The sequence below is a fragment of the Myotis myotis genome, unplaced genomic scaffold (assembly GCF_014108235.1).
Source record: "Myotis myotis isolate mMyoMyo1 unplaced genomic scaffold, mMyoMyo1.p scaffold_m19_p_9, whole genome shotgun sequence".
Taxonomy (NCBI): domain Eukaryota; kingdom Metazoa; phylum Chordata; class Mammalia; order Chiroptera; family Vespertilionidae; genus Myotis; species Myotis myotis.
This window is the reverse complement of record NW_023416401.1, coordinates 38,667,525-38,691,362: the sequence shown is the minus strand read 5'-3', so window position 1 is coordinate 38,691,362 and position 23,838 is coordinate 38,667,525. Positions and strand designations below refer to the sequence as shown.

Here is a 23,838-nt window from a genome sequence, read left to right as displayed (position 1 = left end):
CTATATAAGTTTTCAAAACATCATAATTTCTACCAAAGAAAGAAAAAGACTTCTAGGCTTAAGCTTTAAGAATGTGGTTTAGAATCTTTAGGGTCTGTTCAACCACCTTACTACAGTTTTGCTTAGTCACCATACAGCATTAGTCAGGAGAGGCTGGATTGTGCAGTAGTATCAAATAATCCCGTAAATCTCAGTGGTTTATGGAAACAAAGGTTTTTCTCCCTCAGCTGTAGCTTTGTTCCACGTGCTAGTCACTCTAGCAACCCAGGTGATGGAGCAGCCTCTGTTTGTGTTACCACTGATCATGGCAAAGGAAAACAACATGGTGACTCAGGAGCTAACTCAAAAGGCTTCTGCCTAGACATGACCCACATCACTTACATTCACATCTCATCACCAGAGCAAGTCATAAGGCCAAGCCTGCCATCAAGGAAGCAAGAATACATAATATTCTGATAAAGTCAAGAATTATTGGGGAACAATGATGTCCAAGTCCAATTGGGGACTGCTGTCCAAGCTGGCAGTCAGACATCCCTCTGGCAGCCCAGCAGCCCTCGGGGGATGTCCACTTACCACAATTATTTCCTTTTTCTTTGGCCAACAAATCAAAGCTTTTATACATGATCACCTCAAATAAATACCCAGGTTTTACTGAAAGTGGTTTGATTTACCTTCTCTATTTCCTTCAATTTAGTATAACTTTTTCCCGGTCTGGGCACATGCCCAGGTTGTGGGCTCAATCTCCAGTGGGGGTGTGTGCAGGAGGCAACCAATCCATGATTCTCATCACTGATGTTTCTATTTCTCTCTCCCTCTCCCTTTCTCTCTGATATCAATAAAAATATATTTTTAAAGAAATTGTTTACATAATTAAAGGTGAGTAACACAGGATCAGGAGCTGAGGTTGAAAGTGATTCAAGAATGTCTTGCTCATTCCATAGTAATGGCACTGTTAGACTTGCCTAATATCAGTATCTTTGAATGCAACATGTTTTTGACCAATTTTACATGATTTTGCACAGTATTAGTGAAGCTTTGGAGTCATTCTAGTCTCTTTTGATGGCAAAGCCAAAGACATTATAGGGGTTATTTATGGTTTTGTCATCCAACATCTATTTTCCTTTTTTGTTTCAGCATCCTAATTTTGGGGAATAGGAGCGGGAGGAACTTCCCTTCTGCTATTGTGTTCTGTTTTGACTGTCAATCAAGGTGATTCCTCTGATTGTGTCATGGTTTTTGTTATACCAGTAGTAATGATTAATTTTATGTGTCAGCTTAACTGGGCCATAGGATGCCTAGACATCTGGCCAAACATTATTCTGTGAGGATGTTTCTGCAAGAGATCAACATTGAATCTGTAGACTGAGAAATGCGGGTTGCTTTCTCGAATGTGCATGGGCCTCATGCAATCAGTTGACGACCTGAATAGAACAAAAAGGCTGAGTAAGAAGGAACTCCTCCTGCCTGGCTGCATGAGCTGGGACATTGGTCTTTCCTGGCCTTCAGACTCAAACTGAAATATCAACTCTTCTAGATCACAAGCCTGCTAACTTTCAAATGAAAATTATGCCATCAGCTCTCCTGAGTCTCCAACTTGGTGGCTGTGGATCTTGGGAATTCTCAGCCTCCATAATTGCATGAGCTAATTTCTTTTATAAGGTATACTAGAGGCCCAGTGCACAAAAATTTGTGCACTTGGGGGTGGGGGGGTGTCTCTCAGCCTGGCCTATGCCCTCTTGCAGTCTTGGACCCCTCGGAGGATGTCCACCTGCTGGCTTAGGCCCGCTCCCTGAGGGATCGGGTCCAAGCTGGCAGTCAGACATCCCTCTGGCAGCCCAGCAGCCCTCGGGGGATGTCCACTTACCAGCAGGGAGCAGACCTAAGCTGCAGTCAAACATCCTTAGTGCTGCTGTGGAGGCGGGAGAGGCTCCCACCACCACCGCTGTACTGGCAGCCATCAGCCTGGCTTGTGGCTGAGCAGAGCTCCCCCTGTGGGAGTGCACTGACCACCAGGGGAAAGCTCCTGCATTGAGCATCTGCCCCCTGGTGGTCAGTGTGTGTCATAGTGACCAGTCATTCCCAGTCCTTCTGCTGTTAGGGTCAATTTGCATATTACCCTTTTATTATATAGGATAGAGGCCTGGTGCACGGGTGGGGGCCGGCTGGTTTGCCCTGAAGGGTGTCCTGGATCAGGGTGGGGGGTCCCACTTGGGTGCCTGGCCAGCCTGGGTGAGGGGCTGATGGGTGTTCACAGGCTGGTCATACCCCCTTCAGGGTGGGGGTCCCCACTGGGGTGCCTGGCCAGCCTCAGTGAGGGGCTGATGGCTGTTTGCAGCTGGTCATACCCCCTTCAGGGTGGGGGTCCCCACTGGGGTTCCTGGCCAGCCTGGGTGAGGGGCTGATGGCTGTTTTCAGGCTGGCCACACCCCCTTTAGGGTGGGGTGCCTGGCCAGTCTGGGTGAGGGGCTGAGGGCCATTTTCAGGCTGGCTAAGCACCCCTGGCGATGGAAGCTCCCAGCCTCTCCTTTTTTTCTTTTTCTTTTTTTATTCTGGGATTTATTTACCTTCTATAATTGAAATTGTGTAGCCTTGAGAGGAGCTCAGAGCTGGCCAGGGCAGGCGGGAGGGAAGCATGCCTTCCTCCATCACCAGGGGCAACCCAAGCCTTCTGCTCGCTCCAGCTCCATTGCCACGGCCTGCTGAAAGGTATCTTGGGTTTATTTATCTTCTATAATTGAAACTTTGTTGCTTTGAGTGGATCTCAGAGCCAGCCGCGGCAGGCGGGAAGCTCGGCTTCCTCCATCATTGGGGCAACCAAGCCTCCTGCTTGCTCCAGCTCCGTGGCTGCCGGCCGCCATCTTGGGTTAATTTGTATATAGTTGCTCTGATTGGGTGGTGGGCGTGGCGTAAGGCATAGCAAAGGTATGGTCAGTTTGCATTTTGTCTTTTATTAGCGTAGATGGGGACAAGAAAAAAACAATTTTAATGGTGTCCAAAAAATGGCAAACCAAAAACTCTAGAATACAGGACATTTTACAGTATGAAACAAGTTACCTGGCTTTTCTAAATATCAATGGCATGAAAATAAAGGAAGGGAAGGAGAAGGGAAAGCTGCTTTACTTTAGAAGACTTAGGTGTCATAACAACCCATTGTAATATATGAATCTCATCTGGATCCTGAATCTAGAAAACAAAACAAAACAGACAAAAAAACATTTAGATGTGATAATGACATTGTGGTTATATAAGAAAATCCATATATATATTTTTTAAAATATGTTTTTATTGATTTCAGAGAGAAAAGGAGAGGGAGCGAGAGATAGAAACATCAATGATGAGATTCATTGATCGGCTGCCTCCTGCACGCCCCCCACTGGAGATTGAGTTGCAACTCAGGCATGTACCCTTAATCGGAATCGAACCAGGGACCCTTCAGTCCACAGGCTGACACTCTATCCACTGAGCCAAACTGGCTAGGACAATCCATATATTTTTAGAGATACTTAACTGAGGCTCTTGAGCAAAGAAAAAGAGGGAAGGGCAAATGAGGTAATTAGGCAAAACTTAAGAATTTTTGTTAAATCTGGAAACTGGTAATACAGATTTTCAATATATTAATTCCAAAAGAGAGATTAGGCAATATTAAAAACGAAGTCCTTAGTTTGAAAGCTTACCTCTAGTAATGAGAAGGATAAATTAAAATAAAATACATGCCCAGACATAAAACAATGAAACTGGATAATATTTTACTTTTTTTATTGATTTTAGGGAGAGAGAGATAGAAACATCAATGATTAGAGAGAATAATTAATTGTCTGCCTCCTACACGCCCCACACTGGGGGCCAAGCCCACAACCCAGGCATATGCCCAGACCAGGAATCGAACCATGACCTCCTGGTTCATAGGTCGATGCTTAACCACTGGTTCACACCAGTTGGGAAAAGTAGGAATGGAAAGGGGAGAAAGATACCCCATAATAAGCTACATCCTCATATTTTACAATGGGATTCAATAGATATTGTGTAACTTGATAAATTAACAAATAGGGTTATAAGAATATTATTTAGAATTATGAAGGTGATCACCAGGAGCCCTAAATCACAAAGGGTACAAGTCAGCTGCCTGTGAGAAGTGGGATTGGGGCTGGGATGGGGAGAGAGAGCTTTTTCTTTAAATATCTTCCTGTTACTGTTTGCATTTTAAACCTTGTACATGTATTACTTTTCTCTAGTTTTAAAAGTAGACAACATAAAATGGCCTTTCTGCCTTGACTCACTGGGATCCCTATAAAAGAATTCTTGACTTAGACGTTTGCTTTGGAATGAGACATCATCTGGAAAAGTCTAGCACATGGAAATGTCAGTATTACTTTTCTTGTAGGTGATGTCTAGAGACTTCAGGAAGATAGAAAACTCCTACATTTTTTACCCTGGCACACAGGCTCTCTATAATCATGTCCCACATTAGCCATCCTACATTATCTATTGCTACAGCCTGCACATATCCTCTGCTCTATTCTAGCTATCTCCTTCCCATCCTTCACATGCATAGTTATTAATTATTTTAATATTTTTCTACATTTTCTGGCAAACTATGAGCTCCTGCATGCAGGGTCCATGAATAGGCAATCAATAAATAATTGTTTTGCTTTTTATTCCTCTCTAAGATCTTCCTGCCCCCCAATTGCCTTCCACTTGCTTCCATTTCTTTTTCTTTGAATTCCTATCACCAACACCAGCCATCCATTATTTAGCAAATAGATAGGGTACTTACTTCACGCTGGGCCTGTGCAGGCCTAGCAGATACAGAAATGAAGAAGATATGAAGTAGATAATACACATAGTGATCTAATTAAAATTATAAGTTCTTCAGAGAACAGCATAGTCCTGAAATTTTCTAATTCAGTTAACCATGAAATATTTCTGAAGGAGGTACAAAGAATTTTCATAGTTTAGATGAAAAGATAAAATATATCTACTATATACATATATAAAAAAGACAGTAAATATTAAATGTTAAACAAATGATCAAAAAAAGCAACTTCTTAAAGAGACAGACAAATTTGTTGTTTGTAAGGTAGAAATGTGTCATGGAGGTGAGATGTAAGTGGAGAGAAAATAGGGAGAACTTGATTCTAAGGTAGGGGTGGGGGAACAAAAATGGAAAGCAAAAAAGCACAGTAATTCAAGCATCATTGAATTTAATTGAAGTATAAGTTAGTATAGATAGGGAAATATTAGGCCAGAACTGTTTATTTCTGTCCAATTGTGGACATTTTTGTTTCTGAAATAAATTTTTTGAGGGTGAGAATTACAAATCATTTACTTCTGTTTTGGGTTCATTAATTAGAACTTCTGGAATATAATTTAGCCTAGAAGGTAGATGTTTAAACATATACGTGTACCTGGTATTCATTCTGCTCTAGATAAGCTCTATTTGGTCATTATTCCTGACATATATGCACTCATCTAGCTATTTAAATTTTAGAACATTGAGAGGACCCAGGGACAGATATTATAATTTTCCTTTTACAGATCAAAAAAACACACACAAAACCCTCTAAGCAACCAGGAGTGTTGTCACTTATGTTAGGAAAACATTATGAGCTTGAACATTACTTACAAGAGTCCAACATTTGCTTGGCAGAGACAGCTGATTTTCCACCAAAATCTATTGCCTCCCTCTTGCATAAAATGGAGTTTAAGCTTGAATCCCTCTGCCCTGTTAGAGACCACATTTCCTGGACTTCCATGCATGGAGGCCAGGAACTGTTTTTACCAATGAACTGTGAATGGAAGTGATTTGTTTCACATCCTTTCCATAACTTTTGCTGAAAGGAAAATGCTACCCTGTAATTCCCTCCCTTCTATTTCTTCTTCCTGTGGGCTAAAACCCAGATGGTCCTGCAGCCCATCTTCAACCAACTCCCTTAATGACTTGCTGCTCAAAAGGGTGATTTTTGCCCTAGTCAGTTTGGCTCAGTGGATAGAGTTTAGGACTTCGGACTGGAGGGTCCAGGGTTCAATTCTGGTCAAGGGCATGTAGCTTGGTTGCAGGCTCTGGGCTCTGGGCTGGGGGGGGGGGGGGGTGTAATGAGGCAACCAATTAATGTCTCTCTCACCTCAATGTTTCTGTCTCTCCCTCTCCCTCCCACTCTCTTTAAAAATCAATGGAAAAAATATCCTCGGGTGAGGATTTTTCTTAAAAAGAACAAACAAAAAGGGTGCTTTCCTGAGAGCTTGGTATCTTAGACATCATCCCAGACCTACTGATTCAGAATCTGAATTTTAACAAGGTCCTAGGTCAGTGATGTCGAACCTATGACATGCTTGTCAGAGGTGACACGCAAACTCATTTTTTTGGTTGATTTTTCTTTGTTAAATGGCATTTAAATATATAAAATAAATATAAAAAATATAAATCTTTGTTTTACTATGGTTGCAAATATCAAAAAAGTTCTATATGTGACACGGCACCAGAGTTAAGTTAGGGTTTTTCAAAATGCTGACACGCCGAGCTCAAAAGGTTCGCCATCACTGTCCTGGGTGATTCATATTCACATTAAACTTGAAAAGAACTGCTTTAGGGAATGTTGGCCTTTGAATGACCTCATGTAGCAGAGCCATTGCTCTCCCCCACTCATCCACAACTTTTTAGCAATTGAATTTTTTTTTTAGCAATTGAATTTTGATGTCTGTTATAGCAGCATAGCATTCACCCTAATATAATTTGCCTTATCTCTTGACTGAAAATTAAGTTATGCATTTATTTAGGAAATGCTTATTGAACACATTTTATAGGTGAAGCACTGTTCCAGGCCCCGTCCCTACCCACAATTTGGAAATATAATATACTAGAGGTCCAGCACACAAAATCATGCAAGACTGAGACCCACCGCGGCAGGAGACCCATCAATGGACCTCCTGGTGACCGGGCGTTTGGTCGTTCTAGTGTTCCGGCGTTCCGGCCACTGGCTTTTTATAATATACATTACACATAAAATATTATACATATTTACACATATTTAAATAGTTTGATATATATATATATATATATATATATATATATAATATTTCGGAATATAAATTCCTAGATTATTTAAGGCTGTTTTTTTCCCCTCCAAGAGTTTATAATTTAGTAGAGGAAAAAAGACATAGGAATATTAAAATTATAGATGCTATAAGAAAGCATAGTCAATATTTGGTGTTTTTAAAAAATATATATTTTTATTGATTTCAGAAAGGAAGGGAGAGCGATAGAGAGATAGAAACATCAATGAGAGAATCATTGATTGGCTGCCTCCTGCACGCCCCCTACTGGGGATCAAACCTGCAACCTCGGCATGTGCCCTTGACCAGAATCTAACCCAGGACCCTTCAGTCTGCAGTCTGACGCTCTATCCACTGAGCCAAACTAGCTAGGGCTTTGCTGTTTTATTTTGTTTTTTAATAGCAAAGGTGGAAATTTATTGAAGAACAAGTACAGACTCCCATGTGGGGAGGGGAAAAGAGTCCCCTGTTTCTCTTTTTTGTTTGTCTTGTTTTTTTATACCCATGGCAGAATAATGTTACTCCAGAGATGCCCATGTCCTAATCTCTTGAACCTGTGAATATACCACCTTCTATGCAAAAGGTCTTTGCAGATATAATCAAGTATGAATTTAAGGTGAGAAGAATAGCCTGGATTACCCAGGTGGGGCCAAATGTAATCAAGATGGAGACAAAGGATCAGAGTCCGTGCAGGAGCTGTGAGGATGGAAGCAGAGGCTGGAGTAGTGCCATTGCTGGAATGGGCCATGAGACAAAGAATGTGGCAGCCTCTAGGTTCTGGAAATAGGTAAGGAATGAATTCTACATAGAGCCTCTAGAAAGAGTGCAGTCTTGCCAACACCTTAAGGTTAAGACCATTCTTAGACTTCGGTAGGCCAGAACTGTAAAATGATAAATTTGTGTTGTTTCAGGCCACTAAGTTTGTAGTAATTGTTACAGTAGCCATAGGAAACTAATACATAGCCCTTCTATTTTGGGCAGCCCATGCCCCCTACCCCAATATGTCTGAGTGGGAAGCAGAGCCAGGCATTCCTTTCCTCATCATTGGCCAATTATATATTCTTGTTTGGTCTATGGAATCTTGAGGGTATGAAGTAGACACAGAATTAGAAATTACTCATGGAGGTGATGGCAGGAGTGGCCAGATGGTTCCTGTGACATGACTTTGTCCATGTTCCCTGGTGCCCATATCCCTTGGTTCCTATACAATAGCTAAGCTTGGTTTGCTGCGTTTCCTATTGATTCTGTTAGCTTACCCTACATTCTACCAATCAATTTCTTCTTTGGTTTCTGTTGTTTATAGCCAAGAGCTTTAACTAATTCAGAGGCCCATGTAGTTAGTGTGTGCATATTTCAGTACTCCTAGTAGATTCTCAGTCTTATGAAGGCAGAACTTTTGTTTGATTCATCTTTGTATCCACAGTTTCTGTGTTGAGGATCTTGCACTCAATATATACTTATTAAATAAGAGAAGCAAACAGCTACAATGTAATGCTACATGATAGAAGAGGATAATTGCAGGAGTAGACTTGATAGGAAAGGATAATTGCAGGAGTAGGCTTTAAATGTATATGAGAGCATTAAATGGAGACTTTAAAGTTGGATACAACTTCTGTTGGCCAGATGAGGAGAGGGCATTCTACACAATAAACCGTAGATAATTCACTTTCTGATAGTATTGTTTTTTACATTTTATTTATTTACATTCAGGTTAAGATATTACCAATATATTAATTATTTAAAGAAGTCAACCTTAAGCAGAAGATTCTATCCATTAGACACATGTAGACCAGGCTTAGCAGCGTATGGTATGTGGGGCAAGGTTGCTATCATCAATAACTCGCGCTGACATTGAGGCAGGCCAGCTATGTAAATTTTCTTTTATGCTTTCAGTTATTAGCATCACTCCACACCCTCACTTTGCCCCATTTGTCTTAAATTCAGATCCCTATGTCCCCCAATGAGGCTAGATAGAAGTTAGTTGCACCAAAGGGGGAGGGGTGTGCTTAAAACAAACTTGGTCATACACCGTATTCATTTTTGCCACAAAAATCCTTAAAGGGAGGGCTAGCTGTTTTCATTACGAAGTAAACATACCGGTTTGAGGGGTGGAGCAAGGGCTCTCTCAGCTCTACCACTGGCTACATGCACAACAAGAATCCCCGGCTTCTACTGACCCACGGTTTCGTAAAAAGGGGGGAAAGACTTTTTTAAGAAGCCGCAAGAACATCAAGTTCCCACTGCACCAGCGGCCAGGATGGGCGGGGCCAAGCCCACGTGGCCGGCGGGCGGGGGCGGGGGCGTGCAGTGCGCAGGCGCCCCGCCGAGTGGCGCAGGGGCCGCGAGCCCACGCGCCGCGCCCGCCGTCTCGCCGGCCTCCGCCAATCCCGGCTCCCTCCCCACCGCGCCGGCCCTCCACCCTCCAGGCCCCGCCTCGCCGCCCCGCTCCTCGCCGCCTCCAGCTCGGCGGGCGAACTGCGTGTTGCTGCGTCATCGCTAGTGGCCGGTTTGAATGAGGCTCCTGTCGCACCCGAGCTGCCGCCAACCCCGCGCTGCCCTCTCGCCCGCTGCCATAGCTTCTTCGTGTCCCTTTCCCTTCGCCGCCCTTGCCAGGCGCAGCCTCCCTGTGCCGTCGCCTCCCCGCACCCCCCGCCATGCCGCTGTACTCCGGTGAGCTCCCCTCTCGCCTCCGGCCCCGCGCTCCTCGCTTCTCGTCAGCGCTAGGCCTGTCAGGAGGCCTGGCCTGCGGGGCGGACGCCCGGCTGAGCAGGGGCGGGGGAGGGGACGGGAAGGGAGCGGGGAGGCGTGGGCGGGGGTGGCGGCGGCGTGGAGCGGAGCTGGCCTCTCTCTCTCTCTCGCCATGCCCGTCGCGCCCGGCCACGCGCGGGGGCGCTGTCTGTCCAGGGCCGCCTGGTGGGTGGGGTGGGAGCGGGAGTGGCGATGGGGAAGCCGGCGCGTCGGCCTCCGGGAGCGGTGACTCTGCAGAATAGTTTCTGTCGCTGTCCTCGCGAGCGGGGACAGGTGAGGGTGTGTCCTGGGGCCCCGGGCCGGGCTCGGGGTGCGGGGGGGGGGGGGTGGCTGTGCCTGGGGGCGCACGGAGGGAATCCTGAGGCCGGGGAGGGATGGAGGGACCGGGGTTTCCCTTCGCTTACCCCTTGGGCTGCCGCTGCAAGACCCTCTTTGGTACCAGTTTCTGTTTAGTTCCAAAGCGGATTGCGACTTTGTGTTTGTGTGTGTGCGCGCGCGCGCGTGTGTGTTTACTGCGTTTTTACTTCATCAAACGTACTGAGTTTCGAAGTCCGAAGCATGGCGTTAGCTCTGGGAGGCAGATGAGTGCAGTGCACCTGTCCGCGGGCATCGTTTCCTTTTGGTTGGCGTTTGACGGATTGTTGCCTGATGGTAGTCTCGGTCTCTAGGGGGTTGGCCGGTGGTCAAGTTTTTAATTAATGGACCTTCCTGTTTCCTAATCTGATTCAAAATGGCAGCTAAGATGTACGTGGTGGCTTCAGTTGGCTATGGATGTGTGTGTTTCGTTGGCCCTACCTGACGATCATAATTCCTCTAATCGAAGATTCAGCATTTTCAAAGAATGACATGCAGCAGAAAAGTACCCTTTAACATCGAGGTGGATTCTTGATCTAGATTCTTCAATGAAATGCTTTAATAGTGATTGCTCAAGCTGTTTCTGTAATGATTAGCAATAGGATAATTACACAATAATTTAACAGAATGATACTTGAAATGTTACATTTATGCAATGTAGAGTTGAGGGAGCACTAATGTTGATGATAAATCCCACCGTAGGCTAATACTTAAACACACACAACAAAACCAACCCCTCTCTTTTGTTCCCCTAAAAATATGCCTATATTCACCAAACTGTCGATCTTAAAAACCGAGTTCCTTCTTAAATATTTAATCAAACTTTTCCTTATTTCCAAAATGGGGGAATTGAAGTCGATTTCTAAGGTTTCTTCCTCTGACATCTCTATATTGAGAATCTCTATTTTCAGATTCTGCAAAAAGCCCTATATTAAAACGAGAACGTTTTAAGTACTGTTTCATACGTTTTGTTAGAAAATTAAATATCCAGATTTTTATATAGTTAAGGTAAGTGCCATAAAACTCAGTGACCACCTGTGTGCCTGGTACAAAGCTAGTGTTTTTGTACATGTAGCTTTGTTTCAATCTGCAACATAATCCTGAGATACTGGTATAATTCTCCTTTATGGGTTAGCAAAAAAGTTTAAGTAACTTGCCCATGTGACATAGCTAAGTACATTTCAGATAGGTTCCTCTTCCATATTGTTCTGGCTTAGTCCTGTGTTTTGCTTGTACTATTATGTTTTTAGCTTATCTCAATGTTTACAGTTGTACCCTCTTCAATTTCCCTGCTGCTGCTAGCATCATCTAATGTTCAAACCAGACCAAAGTTGCCTTTATGAAAACCTTTCAGAGATTGCACATTTTCTATGACATAAAGCCTGTATGTTTTAGCATAACTTATGTTATCTTCCTTGACTTGATCCTTGGCCAGCTTCCAGTTTCAGCTGATTCTGGTTCACTCTGGGAATTATATACCATGCTGCTTTATGTTTTTCTTGTCTTTTCCAGGAATGCTTTTCTTTTTTCTGGCTAACACCTAATTTATCTTTGAGTCTTAGCTTGATAGTGATAAAAAATTGATAGTGAAAACACAGTTATTACTTCCTCCAGGGAACTCTTCCTTGCTCAGGAAGCATTCTTCTGTACTCCTGTAGCATTTATAATACTTATATTATTTATCTTAACCTTTACTTCTCCATTTCTCCCTTGTTAGACTATAAATAACTTCATAGGGTCTTCCCTAATGCTTGTTACTGGACTTATCATTGAATGAATGCTGAATACATTAACTGAACTGATGAAAGAATTGGTATTTGGAGTCAAGGTCAGTTTTTCATATTCTGATTTTAGTAGTTGGAAATCAGACAGCTGATAGTTGTGAGAGTCTTGTTTTAAATAGGTATAAAGTTTTTAGTGGAAACAAACTATATCCTTGAGTTTGTTTATTTTTACATATTTCAAAAATTAGCTATTTTATGAGGCTAATTGAAAGTTTTTTATTGGTTGATTGAAATTTTTTTATTATGGTAAAGTATATGTAACATAAAATTTACTATTTTAATCATTTTTAAGTGTACAGTTTTTGGCATTTAGTACATTCACATTGTTGTGTAGTCATCATCACTAACCACTTCCCAAACTTTTTCATGTTTCTAAACTGAAACTGTTTCATTGAACAATATACTCCCTTTTTCCATTTCCTCCATTCTACTTTCTGCCTCTGAATTTGACCACTCTAGGTACCTCATATAAGTGGAATCATACAATAATTGTACTTTTGTGTCTGCCTTATTTTGCTTAGTATATAATGTCTCCAAGATTTATCCATGTTGTACAGTGTGTAAGAATTTCATTACTTTTTAAGGCAGATAATATTCATTGTGGATGTATGCCATATTTTGTTCACCCATTTATCTGATGGACACTTGGGTTGCTCCCATCTTTTGGCTATTGTGAATAATGCTGCTATGAACATGGGTATAAAATATCAGTTTCAGTCCCTGCTTTGCATACTTTTCGGTATACACCTAGAAGTAGAATTACTGGATCATATGGTAATTCTGTGTTTAATTTTGTTAGGTACTGCCATACCTTATAGTCTCATTAGCAATAACAACGGTTCCAGTTTTCACCACATTATTTTCTAAATAGCTATTTGAATGGCTGTGAAGTAGGATTTCAATATTTTTTAGTGACTTAATTATATCTTTATATAACCAAAGAAATATATAATTTTTAATATTTGACCATCTTGTGCTCAGGAACCACACTTTTCAATTCTTAGAATTCAGAATCTGTATTCCTTAACTTGTTTTAAATACTCTTTTATCTCCCAATTTTTTTTCTCTCTAATCACCTCTCAAAAACCTCTCTTTCTCCTCTGTATTCCAACTGTATGTAGATTTTAATGACTGCTTAATTAAAATACATTTTGAAGTCTGTGAACCTTATTCTGGGAAATATTTCATTGTGATCATATTTTGCAGAAATTATTGATATAAGATTCTGAAGACTTGAATATTTACTAACTAGTCTTTTTGACATTAGTAAGTCAACCAACTTCTCTTAACTGTTGGTTTCCTTATTTATCAAATGAGAAGTTGGATTAGATCCAGTTAAATTTTGTTCAGGACCTACTGCATTCAGGTCACTTCTGATTTAGTATAGGCATTATGAACATAAAAAGATGAATGACATAGTTTGGCTTTCAAGAACTAGCTTTCTTCTCAATCTGAAGTCCTGTTATTTTGTAAATGAAAACAATAAATTATGGTTTTGTTTTCAGTTACCGTGAAGTGGGGAAAAGAGAAATTTGAAGGTGTAGAATTGAATACTGATGAACCTCCAATGGTGTTCAAGGCTCAGCTTTTTGCACTGACTGGAGTCCAGCCATCCAGACAGAAAGTTATGGTGAAAGGAGGAACATTGAAGGTAAAACTTAGTCCATATTTTCATTATATAATACTAGAGGTCCGGTGCATGAAATTCATGCACTCGGGGCGGGGGGCATGGGTCCCTCAGTCCGGCCTGCGCCCTCTTGCAGCCCAGGAGCCCTCAGGGGATGTCTGACTGATGGCTGTAAGCCAGCAGTGGGATATCCTTAGTGCTGCCGCAGAGGCGGGAGAGGCTCCTGCCACCGCCGCTGTGCTCGGCTTTTGGCTGAGCGGCACTCCTCCTCCTCCCCCTGTAGTCAGTGAGTGTCATAGCGACCAGTCTTAAGGCCATTTGGTCAATTTGCATATTAGCCTTTTAGTATATAGGATTATTATATAACTAGTGAAATGTGGCATATGAGGTTTTTTTATTTGGTGAATATATAGTTATGGGATTGTAACTATTTTATTCATATTAGTTTAAGGAGGAACATTGTAGCCATTTCAAACATTATATTATAAAAACATCACTAAATTTTTTATTTTCAAATGCACTATATTAATGAATACCTCTGTGGGTCATGGGAGTCAGGTCAAGCCCTGATTTTGAAATACTGGAAAACTTAATTTGTTTCCTGTGGCCTTTCTTGCATCCTATCCCTTAAAAAAGAACTTCATTCTCTTAAGAGTAATTGCTATCTAAAACCTGTCTGGAGGTGGGAGAGAAAAAATTTTGTTTAAAAAAATAGAGAATTAAATTTTTTCAACTTCCCTTGGAATGATCACATTGACTATAGTTAAGAGTCCAAGCTTACTAGCATCATTGATGAAGGGCCACAAAAAAAGATGCAAAGGTATTTTCTTCATTGTTATTTATAATACTGTATAAGTATAGTTTTTAAAACATACTTCAAGAGTTAGATATGAAATGCTAAGGGCTGGCTACCCCTGTTAGGTGGGCAGTAAAACAGATGTTGGTGAAGAAACATTATTTCTCCTCCAAGTTGCAGTATGAACTTTTAGTTATTGACTAGAGGCCTAGTGTATGAAATTCGTGCACTGGGGGGGGGGGGGTCCCTCAGCCTGGCCTGTGCCCTCTCGCAGTCAGGGAGCCCTCGGGGGATGTCCGACTGACGGCTTAGGCCCGCTTCACTGGAGTGGGCGAAAGTCCTCAGTTGGACATCCTTAGTGCTGCCACAGAGGTGGGAGAGGTTCCTGCCACCACTGCTGTGCTCACCAGCTGTGAGCCTGACTTCTGCCTGAGTGGTGCTCCCCCTGTTGGAGTGCACTGTCCACCAGGGGGCAGCTCCTGTGCTGAGCATCTGCCCCTGGTGATCAGTGCGGGTCATAGTGACTGGTTGTTCTATCGTTCTGTTGATTTGCATATTAGCCTTTTACTATATAGGCTAACCTAATTTCTGCTGAGCTGTGTGCAGGCATACCTCAGAGATATTGCAGATTTGGTTCCAAACCACTGCAGTAAAGTTTGTTAAGTGTGCAATAGCATTATGTCTAGAAAAACAATGTATATACCTTAATTAAAAAACACTTTATTGCTAAAAAATGATAATTTTCTGAGCCTTCACATTTTTGCTGGAAGAGGGTCTTGTAAAAATCACAATATCTGCAAAGTGCAATAAAGCAAAGGTAGTAAAACAAGACATGTCTGAACTGATGGTGTACTGTAGGGAATTTTAGAAAAATGCTAATTAAATGAAATTGACTACTAAATAACTATCACTTATTGAATACTTTGTGTCAGGCTTTTATTATTTAAAAAAATTCTCATCTGTATATATTTAAAAAATGATGAAAGTAATTGTATTTTATATATTTTATAAATGAGGAAATAGCATCAGCGAGCTTTAAGTAAGATAAAGTAAGATACCAAAAGGGAATATGATGTACAAGTCAAGTAGATTTGGGTTCATCTCCCAGCTCTTGTGACCTGGGATAAGTGCTCTGAGGGGGCATATATAGTTGTTATTACTTATAATTAGCAGTAGTAGCCCTTAAACTGAGAAGTCTTTTTTTTATTATTATTATTAATATGTTGTTATTGATTTCAGAGAGAGGAAGGGAGAGAGAGAGAGATATAAGCATCAATGGTGAGAGAGGATCATTGATCGGCCCCTACTGGGAATTGAGCCCACAATTCCGTCATGTGCCCCAACCAGGAGTCGAACCGTGATCTGGTTTATAGGGCGATGCTCAACCACTGACCCACCTGGGTCTTTAGGAAGTTAATGTGCAACTTTGAAGCAGGGTGTCTGGAGAAATAATTAGTTACTCCTCCAAAAGGAAGCAGATTGAGTGCCTGTACCTTCTTCAAAAAAAAGGAGTAATATAGAACTGACTGTCCTGTATAGGGAAGGGCATAGCTTTAGTAGGCCAAAATATCTGTGAACTACTCACGGTATTAAGAAGAAAAAATCTTGCCAAAACCGGTTTGGCTCAGTGGATAGAGCGTCGGCCTGCGGACTGAAAGGTCCCAGGTTCGATTCCGGTCAAGGGCATGTACCTGGGTTGCGGGCACATCCCCAGTAGGAGATGTGCAGGAGGCAGCTAATTGATGTTTCGCTCTCATCGATGTTTCTAACTCTCTATCTCTCTCCCTTCCTCTCTGTAAAAAATCAATAATATATATATTTAAAAAAAAAAATCTTGATTTAATTGAACATATTCAAGTAAAAGTATTGTTTAATTGTTTCGTAGATGTGAAATTTTGTACTTAAGAAACATTGGACAGAGCAAGTATTATTAAGGGTTACTTTGCATTGGGTGGTCCTGTTTACTCTCCTGGGACCATTTTCAATAGCATTTTATCAAGAGTCTCCTGATTTGGATGACAAATTCTGTAGTTACCCTAATTATGCAGACCTTATTTCATATTACTCTTCAGTCTTGTCACCTAAGGTAGATATTGGCTCTGTTGATTCCAAACATGCAACGAACATGCAAAAATTAGCATCTTTCATTTGTCATCAATCAGGTCTTTTTTAGTACTTTTGGTGCTGCCAGGTTTCCTGTTTTAGATTGTGTCTTATGTAGTTTAAGCAATTGATAGACTTAGTATCTTTAGGATTGCATGTGTTTTTTAAAAAAACACTTTGATTACAATAATTTAAATAAAATCTGACAGAAAAAATTATATTTTGAGTAGCTTATAATTAGTTGATTATTAGAATATGTTTGGATTGTACAGGGGTGATTAAAAGTTTTTTATTTGTCTTTAAAACAGGATGACGATTGGGGAAACATCAAAATAAAAAATGTAAGTATAATCCTAAGAACACTATTTATTATAATGCAATTTCCTAATTATTATTTAAAAATATATTCCAAATGTCCTTTTTTCCATGTGTACATTGAATTGTTCCAGCAACATCTGTTGAAAATACTTTTCTCTTTCTATTGACTTGTGTTGGAAACTTTCTTGAAAATTAATTGTACGTCTGTTTTTGGCCTCTTGTTTCATATACTATATATTAGATAAAACTTACACCACTACCGTATTCTTGATTATTAAAGCTTTATAAGTCTGAGAATAAGATAGTGTAAGTTCTCCAACCTTTTCTTCTTTGAGACTGTTTTAGCTCCTTTGAATTTTTGTATAATTTTAGAGAAGGCTGTCAATTTCTACAAATGGACTCCTGGAATTTTGTTTGAGATTACATTGAATTTGTAGTTCAATTTGGGGAGAATGCACATCATAACAGTATTGAGTATTAAAATCCTTAAATATGGTCTACTTCATTTGTTTAAGTCTTTATATTATTCTCTTAGCAGAGCTTTGTAGTTTTTCATTTCAGCATAGAGGTTTTGCATGGTTTTTGTTAGATTCATGGAACTTAATGTTTCTTAGTTGTTGAAAATGATACTTAAAAATGTGTTTTCCAATGTTCATGGCTAGATTATAAAAATATAGTATATTTTCATCCACATATTCACCAGCACTTTGTTGATTAATTTATGGTTGCCGTTCTAGCAGGTGTAAGGTCAGATAACTCATTGAAATTTATTTTGCATCTCTGATGATTAGTGACTTTGAACATTTTTTCATGTGTCTATTGGCCATCTGTATTCTCTTTGGAGAAGTATCTATTTAGGTCCTTGGTTCCTTTTTTAGTTGAATTGTTTGTCTTCCTGGTGTTGAGGTATGAGTTCCTTGCATATTTTGGAAATTAAATCCTTATCAGATGGATCACTGGCAAATGTTTTCTCATACAGTGGGAAGACTTTTAATTAAGAATTTAGTGTCTTTAAATAAATGAAGGACTATCAGATACTATATTTTCTTTTACATCAGTTTTGGTAGTTTGCCTCTTTTAAGAAATTGGTACATTAAATTTAAGTTGTTGAATTGATTGGCATACTATACTTTTAATTCTAGAATCTGTAGTACTGTGTTTTCTTTCTCTCCTTTTCCCCTTGGTATTGGCAAATTGTGATTTCTTAGCTATTGTCATGGGTATGAATTTGCTACATGAATTAAAGATTTTATAAAGTTTCTAATAAATAAAGATTTTATAATTCAAACAGGAATTTCATTAAATTTGGATAATAATTTGGAATCATGTTTTTATAATAATTTTTCAAGACTAGAAACCTGTCATGTCCTTCGATTTACTTATGTGTTTTCTTATATCCCTAACTAGAGCTTTATGGTTATAATCTTTATGGTGAGATATATATATATATTGATTTCAGTAAGGAAGGGAGAGGGAGAGAGAGAGAGAAACATCAATGATGAGAGAGAATCATTGATCGGCTGACTCCTGCATGTCCCACACTGGGGATCAAGCCCGCAGCCTGGGCATGTATCCTGACCGGGAATCGAACCGTGACCTCCTGGTTCATAGGTCAACACAACCACTGAGCCATGCTGGCCGGGCCATGGTTATATTCTTATTACATATTTCTTGTTATGTTTTCTCTTAGATATTTGTTGGTATTCTTTTTTGTATTTTCTAACTGGCTGTTGCTAATATATTCTTTAAATACTTGGTTTTCTTGAGAGTTGTCTTTGGAAAAAGATTTTTTAGTGATGGCTTAGTACTGCTTTGCTATCCTATCTAATAAAAGAGAAACATGGTAATTAGCGTACGACTGCTACCCTTCCCATTGGCTAATCAGGGCGATATGCAAATTAACTGCCAGCCAAGATGGCGGCCGGCAGCCAGGCAGCTTGAAACTAACATGAGGCTTGCTTGCTTCAATGACAGAGGAAACCAACATTCCCCGCCTGCCTTGCCGGCCTCTGAGCCTGCAGTTTGAAACATTGTAACAAATATAGAAGCTAAACAAAACCCCAGGCTTTCAGCCTGCCGGGATCTCAGAGCTGGAGTTGAAACAGTGTTTCGATTATAGAACACAAACAAACCAGATACCTGCTTTCAGCAGCAGAGGCCTCAGAGCTGGAGCCAGAGCTAAAGCTGGCCCAGAATAAAAAAAGAAAAGAAAAAAAGGAGCAGTTGGGAGCTTCAGCCCTCAGCCCCTCACCCAGACTGGCCAGGCACCCCAGTGGGGACCACAACCCTGAAGGGTGTGTGACCAGCTGCAAACAGCCATCATCCCCTCACCCAGGCTGGCCAGGCACCCCAGTGGGGAACCCCACCCTGAAGGATGTGTGACCAGCTGCAAACAGCCATCATCCCCTCACCCAGGCTGGCCAGGCACCCCACTGGGGACCCCCATCCTGATCCAGGACACCCTTCAGGGCAAACCAGCCGGCACCCACCCATGCACCAGGCCTCTATCCTATATAGTAAAAGGGTAATATGCCTCCCAGCACTGGGATCAGCGGAGCCGCGAGGCCTCCCAGCACCGGGATCAGCGTGACAGGGGGCAGCACCCAAACCCCCTGATGGCCCTGCGGCTCTGTGTGTGACAGGGGGCGGGGCCACAACCTCCCTATCCGCCCTGGTCTGTTCGTGACAGGGGAAGGCGCCCCAACCCCCTGATCAGCCCTGCTCTGTGCCTGATAGGGGGGAGCTCCCCACCCCCTGATCGCCCTGTGGCTCTGTGTGTGACAGGGTGCGGCGCCCCCCCCCACCCTCCCCCGGGCCCTGCTCTCTGTGTAACGGGGTAGAGTCATAACCTCCCCATCGGCCCTGCCCTGAGTGTGACAGGGTGCGGCGCCCCAACCCCCTGATCCGCCCTGCTCTGTGTGTGACAGGGGGCGGTGCCCCAACTCCCCTATCGGCGCTACTCTGTGAGTGACAGGGGGGAGCTCCTCAACCCCCTGATGGGCCCTGCTCTGTGTGTGGCAGGGGGGAGCTCCCCAACCCCCTGATGGGCCCTGCTCTGTGCATGACAGGGGGCAGCGCCCCAACCCCCTGATGGGCCCTGCTCTGTGCGTGACGGGGTGGCGCCGCAACTTCCCCATCGACCCTGCCTTGAGTGTGACAGAGGGCGGTGCCCCAACCCCCCAATCAGGCCTACCCTGAGCGTGACTGAGGGTGGCATCACAACCTCCCAATCCGCCCTGCTCTGTGCATGACGGGGTGGCGCCCCAACTCCCCAATTGGCCCTGCTCTGAGCCCGACCAGGGGCTGCACCTAGGGATTGGGCCTGCCCTCTGCCACCCGGGAGCAAGCCTAAGCCAGCAGGGCGTTATCTCCCGAGGGGTCCCAGACTGCGAGAGGGCGCAGGCCGGCCTGAGGGACCCCCCCCCTCCCCCTGAGTGCACATATTTTTGTGCACCGGGCCTCTAGTTATCTTATAAGTTTTAAGTAAAAATTAAACCTCTGTACCCTTTTCTTTGTTTCATTTGTTAATATCTTCCAGTTAAGATATTGAGTAAGATTTTGTTCACATTTCAGGATTACGAGATTTAGGGTGACAGTGTCTTCATTGGTCTTTTGTTGTATAGAATGTTACATATGTATTGAATATAAGTATTCAGTTAGGTTAATAATATGTGGAATTATAAAATTGAGTATTTTGAACTTATGTGCTTGGTTTAATGTTTTCCAGTAATGGAGTTTTCAATGTTCCCAATGTTTTTATTCAAATGTAAATAATTGTTACAGTTACATAATAGATATTTATAGATAAAATCCTATCAGTGCTTAATTTATTTGTTATGGGAAGAAATTGTGCCATTAAATGTTAATGATCATTTGAAGAATTCCCTTCTCTGCAGTATGTAAACATTCTCAACTTTGTTTATGATAGTATTTTTTCATTTAGCTTTATTGATTTATAATTTTTACAGAGCAAAGTTTACCTTTTTTTATTGTATAGTTTGATGAATTTGGTTAATTTTGTATAGTCATTTAACCACACCACAATCAAGATACAGAAGTTCCATCACTCTAAAAAGTTTCCTTGTGTCTTTTTGCCAATGAGCTGACTACCTCTGGTCGGAAGCAGACATTTTGTACTTAATTTTTTTTGATAATTCAGTAATTTTTAGTATATTTACAGAGTTGTGAAATCTTCTCCACAGTCTAATTTTAGGATATTTCCATTACCCTGAAAGAAATGCACGTCTATTTAAAGTCACTCCTTATTCCCACCTTCAGTCCTAACAACTGCTAATCTACTTTGTATCTGTATAAATTTACCTTTTCTGGCAAATAGAAGCATGCAGTATGTGTTTTGCTATGTCTGGCTTCTTTCATCGAACATAAAAATGATCAACTTTTGAGCATTTTATGAAATTAAATTTTTTTAAAACAGGGAATAACTCTACTAATGATGGGATCAGCAGATGCACTTCCTGAGGAACCCTCAGCTAAAACTGTCTTCGTAGAAGATATGACAGAAGAACAGTTAGCATCTGCTGTAAGATAAACCACATTTTATATGACCACTACTTTTCAGAAGTACAGTTACTAAGGTGCCTTTCAGAAAGCAGCACATGAATGCTTTGACGATTTAACAGTTAATATCAAGATGTATTCATTATAAAGGCAGTTAATATCTGTAATATAAGTCTGGCAGGTAGTCAGCACTATTTAAGTGTTTACTATTTTTATGGGGAAACAGGCTCAAAGAGATTAAGTAGTTTAAATGCTGGGACATTTAAATTCTTAAAACCTTCCATGTTGAAAATACATACAATTAATCCTCAATTTAAATGCAATGTTGGTTTAGAAACTGGCCAACATACACTTGTCAAATGTTGTTATTAGTTTTACCACCCACATTTATGTAGTACCATTCCTTTTTTTGTAAGTATTTCTATGTATATTTCATCATCCTGTTTTAATGATAAGCCTGAAAGAGGACAGGATTGATATGACTATCCTTTTGTCCTTTTAATATTTTCAAGAAAGGAATTAAAACAGAGAATAACTGTTAGTACGATGCAAGGAAAAATTTTAGTTGGGGAAATAAAACATGTTACGTTAGGGTAAAAGTGGAATATACATTGGTATAAGTTGGAAATTTTACTTTGAAGTGTGAACTTTAGTGATTTATATATGCTATGTCATTTTATAAAAATGATTTCTCTTATCAGATGGAGTTACCATGTGGATTGACAAACCTGGGTAACACTTGTTACATGAATGCTACAGTTCAATGTATTCGTTCTGTGCCTGAACTCAAAGATGCTCTTAAAAGGTAAGACAAAAGAGAAATGTTTTAAGTCTTCTTTAGGTAACAGAGGTTCACATTTGTGTAGTGTTGTGTTGTGTGTGTGTGTGTGTGTGTGTGTATTTAGCATCTATATTGAGATATAATTCATTTATCAGATAATTCATTCATTTAAAGTGTTCAATTAAATTGTCTTTATTATATTCACAAGGTTGTGCAACAGTCACTACTTCTAATTTCAGAATATTCCCCACCGACCCCACCCTAAAGAAACCTCGTACTCATTAGCAATCACTTCTTACACCCTTCCCACCTGCAACTCTAGGCAATCATTTATCTACTTTTTGTCTTCTAGATTTGTCTTTCTGGACATTTTATATATAAGTGGGATCATATAATATGTGGTTTTTTTGTATCTGCCTTCTTTTAGTTATATTATTTTCTAGATCATTCATGTTATGTATTAGCACTTCATTCCTTTGTATAGCTGAATAATATTCAATTGAATGGCTATACCACATATGTTTATCCATTCATCAGTTGTGGACATTTGTATTGTTTCCACTTTAAAAATATTTTTTATTTATTTCAGAGAGGAAGGGAGAGGGAGAGAGAGATAGAAACATCAATGATGAGAGAGAATCATTGACCAGCTGCTTCCTGCATGCCCCTTACTGGGGATTGAGCCCGAAACCTAGGCATATCCCCTTGACGAGGAATTGAACCATGACCTCCTGGTTCATAGGTCAATGCTCAACCCTCGAGCCATGCTGGCCGGGCTGTTTCCACTTTTTTTTTTTAGCTATTATGAATAATGCAGTTGTAAACATGCAGTCACAAGTTGTACAGGTGAGTTGTTTTCATTTCTCTTGGGTATGAGTATATTGCTTGTTCACATAGTAACTCTATGTTAAACAACATTTTGAGGAACTGCCAGATGGTTTTCCAAAGTGGCTTTACCCTTTTACTACCTCACCAGCAATGTAAGAGAGTTCCAATTTCTCCACCTCCATGCCAATCTTGTTACTGTATGTTTTTGATTATAGGCATCCTGAGGGTGAAAGGGTATATCATGGCGCTTCTCATTTGCATTTACCTAATGAGTTGTAACATTTTTTCAAGTGCTTATTGGCCATTTGTACATCTTCTCTGGAGAAATGTTTGATCAAATTATTTGCCAATGTTTTAAGTGGTTTGTCTCTATGTATTCTGTATACAAATACTTTTTCAAATAGATAAATTGCAGATTTTTTTTTTCATTTGGTGATTTTTTTTTTTTTACTCTTGATGTTGCTTATAGCATAAAAGTTTTGATTTTTTCTTTTTAAAAATAAGTTTATTGGGTTAACATTGGTCAAACATTTTAAATTTTGATGTAGCTCAGTATTTTTTCTTTTGTTGCTTGCTTGTGTTTTTTTTTGTGTGTGTGTGGTGTCATGTAAGAAACCATTGCTAATCCTAGGTCACAAAGATTTATTCCTGTTGTTTTTATTAAGAGTTACATAGTTTTAGCTCTTACATTTAGGTTTGTGATCCATGTTTACTTAACTTTCATGTGTGATGAGAGGTAGGTGTCCCATCCCATTCCTTTGCATGTGAATATCCAGTTCCTGTAGTACTATTTGTTGAAAAAACTAATCTTTCCCCGTTGAATTTTCCTAGCATCTTTGTTGAAAATCAGTTGATCATAATGGGTGTAATAAATAAGATTTAATTCTCGACATTCAGTTCTAGTCTAGAAATAAATTCATTGATTTGTATG

General features: G+C 40.8%; 1 protein-coding gene across 7 annotated transcripts in view; it reads left to right on the top strand.

The window, feature by feature from the left end:
- The window catches only part of USP14 (ubiquitin specific peptidase 14), a 58,237-nt gene that overhangs the window by 1,077 nt on the left and 33,322 nt on the right, over positions 1-23,838 (top strand). The window contains exons 1-5 of one of the 7 annotated variants that reach the window (XM_036321276.1): positions 9,519-9,720; positions 13,442-13,587; positions 16,771-16,803; positions 21,216-21,320; positions 22,000-22,103. In XM_036321276.1, the coding sequence (XP_036177169.1) occupies positions 9,705-9,720; positions 13,442-13,587; positions 16,771-16,803; positions 21,216-21,320; positions 22,000-22,103 (404 nt within the window). In that variant the 5' untranslated portion in view covers positions 9,519-9,704. Of the gene's footprint in view, positions 1-9,518; positions 9,721-9,923; positions 10,078-11,869; positions 11,981-13,425; positions 13,588-16,770; positions 16,804-21,215; positions 21,321-21,999; positions 22,104-23,838 lie in introns of those variants that run through there. The other 6 variants (XM_036321279.1, XM_036321280.1, XM_036321278.1 and 3 more) reach the window with 6 other exon arrangements.